The 11,780-nt window shown below is 46.1% G+C and overlaps 1 protein-coding gene across 2 annotated transcripts in view; it reads right to left on the reverse strand.

Annotated features, from left to right (window-relative positions):
* Window positions 1-364: 364 nt before the first annotated feature.
* Window positions 365-11,780, reverse strand: part of LOC115157446 (WD repeat-containing protein 47) — a 28,876-nt gene continuing 17,460 nt past the window's right edge. For both annotated transcript variants that reach the window (XM_029705702.1, XM_029705703.1), the window contains exons 11-17: window positions 9,920-9,989; window positions 6,887-7,047; window positions 6,567-6,739; window positions 6,177-6,347; window positions 5,883-6,014; window positions 4,384-4,602; window positions 365-728 (exon numbers count right to left, since the gene is read on the reverse strand). In XM_029705702.1, the coding sequence (XP_029561562.1) occupies window positions 586-728; window positions 4,384-4,602; window positions 5,883-6,014; window positions 6,177-6,347; window positions 6,567-6,739; window positions 6,887-7,047; window positions 9,920-9,989 (1,069 nt within the window). In that variant the 3' untranslated portion in view covers window positions 365-585. The remainder of the gene's footprint in view (window positions 729-4,383; window positions 4,603-5,882; window positions 6,015-6,176; window positions 6,348-6,566; window positions 6,740-6,886; window positions 7,048-9,919; window positions 9,990-11,780) is intronic.

Raw genomic sequence — 11,780 nt, forward strand, 5'->3', positions numbered from 1 at the left:
TAGGGGTTGTGTGTGTGTGTGCTAGGGGTTGTGTGTGTGTGTGTGTGTGCTAGGGATTGTGTGTCCAGAGTGTGACGGTACGGTCAGCGGAGGAGGAGAGGAAGGACAGGTCGTGTGTGTGTGCTGGGGGTTGTGTGTGTGTGTGTGTGTGTGTGTGTGTGTGTGTGTGTGTGTGTGTGTGTGCTAGGGGTTGTGTGTCCAGAGTGTGAAGGTACGGTCAGCAGAGGAGAGGAAGGACAGGTCGTGTGTGTGTGTGTGTGTGTGCTAGGGGATGTGTGTGTGTGTGTGTGCTAGGGGATGTGTGTGTGTGCTAGGGGTTGTGTGTGTGTGTGTGTGCTAGGGGTTGTGTGTGTGTGTTCTAGGGGATGTGTGTGTGTGCTAGGGGTTGTGTGTGTGTGTGTGTGTGCTAGGGGTTGTGTGTCCAGAGTGTGACGGTACGGTCAGCAGAGGAGAGGAAGGACAGGTCATGTGTGTGTGCTAGGGGATGTGTGTGTGTGCTAGGGGTTGTGTGTCCAGAGTGTGACGGTACGGTCAGCGGAGGAGAGGAAGGACAGGTCATGTGTGTGCTAGGGGTGTGTGTGTGTGCTAGGGGTTGTGTGTCCAGAGTGTGACGGTACGGTCAGCGGAGGAGGAGAGGAAGGACAGGTCGTGTGTGTGCCACCTGCACTGAATCACCTTGTCACCGTGCTCCCCTACCAGAGTCAGGGGCAACGGCTTCGTCAAGTCACCTGCACAGACAAAAACACATTTTTATATATTGTGTGTACAAAGAGCCTAAATACATGTTCTTGGACTTGTGAGCAGGGATGGAACTCAGGCATTTTGACCACTGGCCAGCTAGGCTAGCTTCATTTCCATCCTGGATAGTGATTCCTCATAAGTCATTGACAGCGGCTAAACCAAATAAGTACATCTAGGTTTTTTTGCTTTATTATTAGACCAACAAACCACACAAAACACTGTCAGAGACTGCCAACACACAACTAACAGCTACAGTTGAACAACAACCATCACCAGGGACTATTTAGCGACTGTCTGAAATGCCATCCTAGTCCCTACATTGTGCATTGCTTTTGACCGGAGTTCTATGGGCCCTGGTTGAAAGTAGTGCACTACAGTGCCTTCAGAAAGTATTTATACCCCTTGACTTATTCCACATTTTGTTGTGTTACAGCCTAAATTCAAAATGGATTAAATATTTTTTTTCTTCATCAAATCTACACACAATACCCTATAATGACAAAGCGAAAACAGGTTTTTAGAAATGTTTGCAAATGTGTTAAAAATAAAGAAAACATACCTTATTTACATAAGTATTCAAATCAAATGTTAGTCATATGTGCCGAATACAACAGGTGTAGACGTTAGTGAAATGCTTACTTACAAGCCCTTAACCAACAATGTAGTTCAAGCAGCAGTAAAATAACAATAGCAAGACTATATACAGGGGTACCAGTAGAGTCAATGTGCGGGGGCACCGGTGTCGCGGTAAGAGGTAATGTACATGAGTTAAAGAGACTATGCATAGATAGAGTAGCAGCGGCGTAAGACCCTTTGCTATGAGACTAGAAATTCTGTTTCGATTGACCATCCTTGATGTTTACACAACTTGATTAGAGTCCACCTGTGGTAAATTCAATTGATTGAAGATGATTTGGAAAGGCACACAACTGTCTACATAAGGTCCCACAGTTGACAGTGCATGTCAGAGCAAAAACCAAGTCATGAGGTCGAAGAGTTTTGTCCGTAGAGCTCCGAGACAGGATTGTGTCGAGGCACATATCTGGGGAAGGGTACATTGAAGGTCCCCAAGAACACAGTGACCATCATTCCTAAATGAAAGAAGTTTGGAACCACCAAGTCTTTTCCTAGAGCTGGCCGCCCGGCCACACTGAGCAATCGGGGGAGAAGGGCCTTGGTCCGGGAGGTGACCAAGAACCCGATGGTCACTCTGACAGAGCTCTACAGTGGTGGCCAAAAGTTTTGAGAATGACACAAATATTAATTTCCACAAAGTTTGCTGCTTCAGTGTCTTAAGGAATTTTTGTCAGATGTTACTATGGAATACTGAAGTATAATTACAAGCATTTCATTGACAATTACATGAAGTTCATGCAAAGAGTCAATATTTGCAGTGTTGACCCTTCTTTTTCAAGATCTCTGCAATCCGCCCTGGCACGCTGTCAATTAACTTCTGGGTCACATCCTGACTGATGGCAGCCCATTCTTGCATAATCAATGCTTGGAGTTTGTCAGAATTTGTGGGTTTTTGTTTGTCCACCCGCCTCTTGAGGATTGACCACAAGTTCCCAATGGGATTAAAGTCTGGGGAGTTTCCTGGCCATGGACCCAAAATATCAATGTTTTGTTCCCTGAGCCACTTAGTTGTCACTTTTGCCTTATGGCAAGGTGCTCCATCATGCTGGAAAAGGCATTGTTCGTCATCAAACTGTTCCTGGATGGTTGGGAGAAGTTGGTCTCGGAGGATGTGTTGGTACCATTCTTTATTCATGGCTGTATTCTTAGGCAAAATTGTGAGTGAGCCCACTCCCTTGGCTGAGAAGCAACCCCACACATGAATGGTCTCAGGATGCTTTACTGTTGGCATGACACAGGACTGATGGTTGCGCTCACCTTGTCTTCTCCGGACAAGCTTTTTTCCGGATGCCCCAAACAATCGGAAAGGGGATTCATCAGAGATGACTTCATCAGACAATGACTTTATCCCAGTCCTCAGCAGTCCAATCCCTGTACCTTTTGCAGAATATCAGTCTGTCCCTGATGTTTTTCCTGGAGAGAAGTGGCTTCTTTGCTGCCCTTCTTGACACCAGGCCATCCTCCAAAAGTCTTCGCCTCACTGTGCGTGCAGATGCACTCACACCTGCCTGCTGCCATTACTGAGCAAGCTCTGTACTGGTGGTGCCCCGATCCCACAGCTGAATCAACTTTAGGAGACGGTCCTGACGCTTGCTGGACTTTCTTGGGCGCCCTGAAGCCTTCTTCACAACAATTGAACCGCTCTCCTTGAAGTTCTTGATGATCCGATAAATGGTTGATTTAGGCGCAATCTTACTGGCAGCAATATCCTTGCCTGTGAAGCCCTTTTTGTGCAAAGCAATGATGACGGCAAGTGTTTCCTTGCAGGTAAACATGATTGACAGAGGAAGAACAATGATTCCAAGCACCACCCTCCTTTTGAAGCTTCCAGTCTGTTATTCGAACTCAATCAGCATGACAGAGTGATCTCCAGCCTTGTCCTCGTCAACACACACCTGTGATAATGAGATAATCACTTACATGTCAGCTGGTCCTTTTGTGGCAGGGCGAAAATGCAGTGGATATGTTTTTTTGTGATTAAGTTCATTTGCATGGCAAAGACGGACTTTGCAATTAATTGCAATTCACCTGATCACTCTTCATAACATTCTGGAGTACATACAAACTGAGGCAGCAGACTTTGTGAAAATTAATATTTGTGTCAACCTTTGGCCACGACTGTAGAGTTCCTCTGTGGAGATGGGAGAACCTTCCAGAAGGACAGCCATCTCTGCAGCACTCTACCAATCAGGCCTTTATGGTAGAGTGGCCAGACAGAAGCCACTCCTCAGTAAAAGGCACATGACAGCCCGCTTGGAGTTTGCTAAAAGGCACCTAAAGGACTCTCAGATCATGAGAAACAAGATTCTCTGGTCCGATGAAACCATGATTGAAGTCTTTGGCCTGAATGCCAAGCGTCACATCTGGAGGAAACCTGGCACCATCCCTACGGTGATGCATAGTGGTGGCAGCATCATGCTGTGGGGATGTTTTTCAGCGGCAGGGACTGGGAGACTAGTCAGGATCGAGGAAAAGATTAACGGAGAAAAGTACAAAGAGATCCTTGATGAAAACCTGCTCCAGAGCGCTCAGGACCTCAGACCGGGGCGAAGGTTAACCTAACAGGACAACGACCCTATGCAAACAGCCAAGACAACGCAGGAGTGGCCTCGGGACAAGTCTCAGAATGTTCTTGAGTGGCCCAGCCAGAGCCCGGACTTGAACCCAATCGAACATCTCTGAAAATAGCTGTGCAGCAACACTCCCCATCCAACCTGACAGAGCTTGAGAGGATGTGCAGAGAAGAATGTGAGAAACTCCCCAAATACAAGGCTGTAAACGCTGCCAAAGGTGCTTCAACAAAGTACTGAGTAAATGGTCTGAATACTTATGTAAATGTGATATTTTTTGCTTTGTCATTGTGGGGTATTGTGTGTAGCTTGATGATGGTAAAACCCCCCCGATTTAATCCATTTTAGAATTAGGCTGTGACGTAACAGAATGAGGAAAAAGTGTGTATAGAAAATAGAAGCCATTTCAGACGTAGCCACTAGATGTCTTCCTTACCTTGCAGGTTGCTGATCATGACCTTGGTGTCGTAGGAACCAGTGAGCAGGTAGTGTGCCCCGGGGGAGAACCTAACAGAGCGCACATCACTGGAGTGGGGCCGGTATGTCTGCACCATGCGTCCCCCTCTGATGTCATAAAGCATACAGCCGCTGTCCTCCTGGCCCGTCGCTAGGAGACGACCGCTAGGGTCCACCGCTACCGAGGCAACAGGACTGCCTGAGAGGAGGAGAACAGAGACAAATATGTAAATATGTTTCTTTCATTTCACCTTTATTTAACCAGGTAGGCTAGTTCACCTTTATTTAACCAGGTAGACTAGTTCACCTTTATTTAACCAGGTAGGCTAGTTCACCTTTATTTAACCAGGTAGGCTAGTTCACCTTTATTTAACCAGGTAGGCTAGTTGAGAACAAGTTCTCATTTGCAACGGCGACCTGGCCAAGATAAAGCATAGCAATTCGACACATACAACAACACAGAGTTACACATGGAGTAAACAAAACATACAGTCAATAATACAGTAGAACAAAAGAAAACAAAAAGTATATATATACAGTGAGTGCAAATGAGGTAAGATAAGGGAATTAAGGCAATAAATAGGCCATGGTGGCGAAGTAATTACAATATAGCAATTAAACACTGGAATGGTAGATGTGCAGAAGATGAATGTGCAAGTAGAGATACTGGGGTGCAAAGGAGCAAGATAAATAAATACAGTATGGGGATGAGGTAGATAGCCCATCTGTAAACAGCCCATCTATGTACAGGTGCAGTGATCTGTGAGCTGCTCTGACAGCTGGTGCTTAAAGCTAGTGAGGGAGATATGAGTCTCCAGCTTCAGTGATTTGTTCCAGTCATTGGCAGCAGAGAACTGGAAGGAAAGACGACCAAAGGAAGAATTGGCTTTGGGGGTGACCAGTGAGATATACCTGCTGGAGCGCGTGCTACGAGTGGGTGCTGCTATGGTGACCAGTGAGCTGAGATAAGGCGGGGCTTTACCTAGCAGAGACTTGTAGATAACCTGTAACCAGTGGGTTTGGCGACGAGTATGAAGTTAGGGCCAACCAACGAGAGCGTACAGGTCGCAATGGTGGGTAGTGTACGGGGCTTTGGTGACAAAACGGATGGCACTGTGATAGTCTGCATCCAGTTTGTTGAGTAGAGTGTTGGAGGCTATTTTATAGATGACATCACCGAAGTTGAGGATCGGTAGGATGGTCAGTTTTACGAGGGTATGTTTGGCTGCATGAGTGAAGGATGCTTTCTTGCGGTAAATGATATAGGAATCCGATTCTAGATTTAATTTTGGATTGGAGATGCTTAATGTGAGTCTGGAAGGAGAGTTTACAGTCTAACCAGACACCTAGGTATTTGTAGTTGTCCACGTATTCTAAGTTAGAACCGTCCAGAGTAGTGATGCTGGACGGTCGAGCAGGTGAGGGCAGAGTCAAAGAAACACGTGTGTGTGTGTGTGTGTGTGTGTTAGCAGTACTCACCTGATCCATGAAAGGCAGTGCCCACCACTCTGACGCAGCTCGGTACTCTCAGGTCCCAGAACCTCACAGTCTTGTCCTGAGAGCCTGACGCTATCATCCACCCTCCCCACGTATACAGAGACAGGATATGACCTGAGGATGAAGGCACAGATCATCAGTCTCACGTCGCTCTCTCGTGGAGGCCTTTATTTTCCATATAGGAACAAAGATTATTAAGTAAGTAGTACATGAGTGTGTGTAAATGAGTACTGTGGAGCAAATTAGTGTGTGTGTACCTAATTTGTGTGTGTGTACCTGTGTGTCCACTGAGAGCGTGTAGGCCCTGTCCTCTCTGACAGTCAGTGGTGTAGATGTTACAGTCTCCGGCTCCGGCGCTGATCAGAATGGCCCCTCCACTTTCTGGTCCCTCCATGAACGCCAGGTCTCTGATGGTACCGTCGTGCATACTGAACTCCAGGTCTGGACCTGAGAGAGGGACAGAAACAGAGAGGGGGAGTAAGACTAAAACGCAAACTAAAAGAGTTCGAAGAGAAAATAGGAGAACTGGAAGTTTCATTGTCAGTTTGACTATTGAGTCAAATCCAATGTACGTCATTTCAGGAGATCAATAAAATGGAATTGATCCTAATTTGTGTATAGAGTGGATGTAAGATGGAAGCCTCCCAACCCTTGTATTGAGTTTACCTGTGGCGTTGCAGGTCTCTGAGCTAAAGGGCAGGACTTTGACATATTTGTCGTTGGAGCCGGTGGCTAGCAGCTGTCCACAGTGACTCCAGGCCACACAGTAGATAGAACCCTTATGGTGCTTATTCCTCTTAAAACAAACCTCCGGCTGCTTGGTCATACCTGATACCCCACTGAGGGAGGGGTGGGGGGTAGAGGGAAAGGAGAGAGAGAGAGAGAGGGTTAAATCGTAGTCTCTTAACAGCAGAATACCTCAAAGTAGTTGAACAGTAGATAAATCATTTCAGGAATTATTAGGCTGTGTGTGTGTGTGTGTGTACCTGGTGTCCAGTGGTGCGTTTGGGTAGGCACACACGCGTAGCGTCTTGGAGTTGGAGCCCACAGCGTATAGTGCTCCCGTGGGGTGGAAGGCTACAGCGCGCACTGCCTGAGTGTCTTCCAGGGTATTCACAGCCACAAACAGGGGCTTGGGCTTGTCCCCCTACAACACACAAAATGAACATCAGAGACCAGAATTAAAATAGCCCTCTGTCCTCAGGTACCGAGCTAGTAGAAAATATGCCAAAGTAGCGCGTCAGCAGACTTAACACTTAGGTCTCAGACTCTCACACACACACAGACCTGCCCCCACACACAGACACAGTGCCTTCGGGAAGTATTCAGACCTTATTCTAAAATGGATTAAATTGTTTTTTCCCCCTCATTAAGCTACACACAATACCCCATAATGGCAAAGCAAAAAATGTTTTAGGCATTTTTGCTGAATTATAAAAATAAACTGAAATATGAACAACTGAAAGATTTACATAAGTATTCAGACCCTTTACTCAGTACTTTGTTGAAGCACCTTTGGCAGCGATTACAGCCTTGAGTCTTCATGGCTATGACGCTACAAGCTTGGCACACCTGTATTTGGGGAGTTTCTCCCATTCTTCTCTGCAGATCCTCTCAAGCTCTGTCAGGTTGGATGGGAGTGTTGCTGCACAGCTATTTTCAGGTCTCTCCAGAGATGTTTGACCGGATTCAAGTCCGGGCTCTGGCTGGGCCACTCAAGGACATTCAGAGACTTGTCCCGAAGCCACTCCTGCGTTGTCTTGGCTGTTTGCATAGGGTCGTTGTCCTGTTAGGTTAACCTTCGCCCCAGTCTGAGGTCCTGAGCGCTCTGGAGCAGGTTTTCATCAAGGATCTCTCTGTACTTTGCTCTAATCATCTTTCCCTCGATCCTGACTAGTCTCCCAGTCCCTGCCGCTGAAAAACATCCCCACAGCATGATGATGCCACCACGCTTCACCGTAGGAATGGTGCCAGGTTTCCTCCAGATGTGACGCTCGGCATTCAAGCCAGATACTTCAATCTGGTTTCATCAGACCAGAGAATCTTGTTTCTCATGGTCAGAGTCTTAAGGTGCCTTTTGGCAAACTCCAAGCGGGCTGTCATGTGCCTTTTATTGAGGAGTGGCTTCTGTCTGGCCACTCTACCATAAAGGCCTGATTGGTAGAGTGCTGCAGAGATGGTTGTCCTTCTGGAAGGTTCTCCCATCTCTACAGAGGAACTCTAGAGCTCTGTCAGTGTGACCATCTGGTTCTTGGTCACCTCCCTGACCAAGGCCCTTCTCCCCTGATTGCTCAGTTTGGATGGGCAGCCAGCTCTAGGAAGAGTCTTGGTGGTTCCAAACTTCTTCCATTTAAGAATGAAGGAGGCTAGTGTGTTCTTGGGGACCTTCAATGCTGCAGAAATGTTTTGGTATCCTTCTCCAGATCTGTGCCTGGACACAATACAGTTGCAGAAAAATCAAGGATGATCAATGGAAACAGGATGCACCTGAGCTCAATTTTGAGTCTCATAGCAAAGCGTCTGAATACTTATGTAAATAAGGTATGTTTTTTGTTTTTAATACATTTGAAAAAATGTCTAAACCTGTTTTCGCTTTGTTATTATGGGGTAATGTTTGTAGAATGCTGAGGAAATAGTTGTATTTAATTAATTTTAGAATAAGGTTGTAACGTAACAATGTGGAAAAAGTCAAGGGGTCTGAATACTTTCCAAAGGCACTGTATGGGTTTAACATAGTGCCTTCAGAAAGTATTCATACCCCTTGACTTTCACATTTTGTTGTGTTACAGCCTGAATTCAAAATTGATTAAATAAAACATTTCTCATTAATCTACACATAATGACAAAGGGAACACGTTTTTAGACATTTCAGCAAATTGATTGAAAATTAAATGAGTCAGTACTTTGTAGAAGCACATTTTGCAGTTATTACAGCTACGAGTCTTTCTGGGTAAGTCTCTAAGAGCTTCCCACACCTGGATTGTGCAACATTTACCCATTATTATTTTCAAAGTTCTTCAAGCTCTGTCAAATTGGTTGTTTATCACTTCTAGAAAACCATTTGCGTCTTGCTGTAGATTTAAGTCAACACTAACTTGGGCCGCAACTCCAGTGTAGATTTGGCCTTGTGTTTAAGGTTATTGTCCTTCATATCCGGCAACTGAGTTAGGAAGGACGCCTGTATCTTTGTAACGACTGTGTGTACTGATACACCATCCCAAGTGTAATTAAAAACTTCACCATGCTCAAAGGGATATTCGATGTCTGTATTTTTTATTTTTTTACCCATCTACCAATAGGTGCCCTTCCTTGTGAGGCATTGGAAAACCTCCCTGGTCTTTGTGGTTGAATCGGTGTTTGAAATTCACTGCTCAACTGAGGGACCTTACAGATAAATGTGTTGGGTACAGCGATGAGGTAGTCATTTAAAAATCATATTAATCAAATTGTTACTCCTGAATTTATTTAGTCTTGCCATAATAAAGGGGTTGAATACTTATTGAGTCAAGACGTTTAAGCTTTTCATATTTAAATACATTTATTAAAAAAAATCTAAAAACATAATTCCACTGACATTATGGGGTATTGTGTGTAGGCCAGTGACCCCAAACACTCTCAATTTAATCCATTTTAAATTCAGGCTGTAACAACCAAACGTGGAAAAAGTCAAGGGGTGTGAATACTTTCTGAAGACGCTGTAATTCCCAGTATAATCTGTGTTGATCTTCTATGCCTTATGCTATTCATGATTCTGAAATAGAGCCAACAGCTCATGCTAACATATAACAGCCTTTATCACTGCTGATTTAACTGGAATATAATGGATTAAATCTCCACTCATCACAGGGTATAATCCAGGGTTACTGTGCATGACACAGTGGATACAGGATTCCTCTCCCCCCCACTGAACTGCCGGCTCCCATCCCATCCCATCCCAGAGAGAGAGATTCATGTCCTGCTACGCCTACAGTGGGAGTGTAGACAGACTGTATGTGAGGGAAGGAGAACGAGGTACCTACCTCTTTACTCCGGGTGAGGGCTCCTGGTGAGTCATCTAATCCAGAGGTCTGTCCAGCTACTTTCTGGGGACTAGAACACACACAGATATAGCATGAGTACATTGCTCTGTGCATACCCTGTACCAGGGTATCCGTTAGCAGGTAAATGCCTGCCTTTGGCTGATCAGTGTAAAACTTGTTGCCGGCCATTGCAAAATAATGTTTTTATTCAATACCAGTGGATGTGCTTCAAATTCAAAGGCAAATATACTTCATAGGAAAATAAATCAGTGGGAGGCAGGTAGCCTAGTGGTTAGAGCATTGGGCCAGTAACCAAAAGGTTGCTGGATTGAGTCCCTGATCTGTCATTCTGCCCCTGAACAAGGCAGTTAACCACTGTTTCCTGGTAGGCCGTCATTGGAAAACAATAAAAATGTTTAAATCCTGAAGCTGCTGGGACATTAGTATAGGTGTGTGTTTCTATTGTTACTCACCATAAAGACAAGGTCTTCATAAGAGACTTCAGCTAAGTGTCTCGACTGGGCAAACTTTATGAAGATTGTGTAGATTATCCCCGTTTCCAGTGTGCCCGCAGAGAGGGGATTCTTTCTCCAAAAACAGAGTAAAGATGGCTGCCTTCTTGAGGACAAAGTAATGAGGCTGATGTGCATCAAGTTGCTCCAAGGAGTTGGACAAGTTTTACTTTCCAACAGCAGCGGCTCACTTTTAGCAGGCCAAGGTCCACCGCACACCCAAGTAAATTAGAGGCATATTATTGTGTTGGTCAGGCCCTGTCCTAGCACTTCTGCTGCCGCCCCTCATGTAGACTAGAGTAATGATGTGGATCATGTGCAATTGGTGCATTTCAGTTGAGTTTATTCAGTAACACTTAAACATCGTTGCCAACTGTTCACATCAGTTAAAATGTTGCAATCACTAGGCAGCCAACATTCTGTAGTAGGAAACAGAGTAGTTATCAATAAGCCACGTATATCACATGACGTGAGTCACGACCCCAAGATAGTTCAAATTATAATAAGAATTTATTAACATCATCCAGTAGAACTGTAAAAAGAGAATTTGATCTTTGGAAATAAGCGCTTTCATAAATGCATGGCGCCGGCCTCGCTTCACATTAAAAATCTTATTTTACAATGCTATCAATGAACCAGCCTCAATTAATTTACTTTATTTACATATCAAATTTGATTGTCCAACATTAGTTTTATACCTTCCTCCTTTTGTGGCCGTCTAGAGTGGCCTCTTTCCCCTGCTGTGGTGCTGAATGGCAGTGGGGCGGACCGGCCCTGCTGTGGTGCTGAATGGCAGTGGGGCGGACCGGCCCTGCTGTGGTGCTGAATGGCAGTGGGGCGGACCGGCCCTGCTGTGGTGCTGAATGGCAGCGGGAGTGGGGTGGACCGGCCCTGCTGTGGTGCTGAATGGCAGTGGGAGTGGGGTGGACCGGCCCTGCTGTGGTGCTGAATGGCAGCGGTAGTGGGGTGGACCGGCCCTGCTGTGGTGCTGAATGGTAGTGGGGTGGACCGGCCCTGCTGTGGTGCTGAATGGTAGTGGGGTGGACCGGCCCTGCTGTGGTGCTGAATGGCAGTGGGGCGGACCGGCCCTGCTGTGGTGCTGAATGGTAGTGGGGTGGACCGGCCCTGCTGTGGTGCTGAATGGTAGTGGGGTGGACCGGCCCTGCTGAGGTGCTGAATGGTAGTGGGGTGGACCGGCCCTGCTGTGGTGCTGAATGGTAGTGGGGTGGACCGGCCCTGCTGTGGTGCTGAATGGTAGTGGGGTGGACCGGCCCTGCTGTGGTGCTGAATGGTAGTGGGGTGGACCGGCCCTGCTGTGGTGCTGAATGGCAGCGGTAGTGGGGTGGACC

This window comes from Salmo trutta, chromosome 21 (genome assembly GCF_901001165.1).
Source record: "Salmo trutta chromosome 21, fSalTru1.1, whole genome shotgun sequence".
Classification (NCBI taxonomy): Eukaryota; Metazoa; Chordata; class Actinopteri; order Salmoniformes; family Salmonidae; genus Salmo; species Salmo trutta.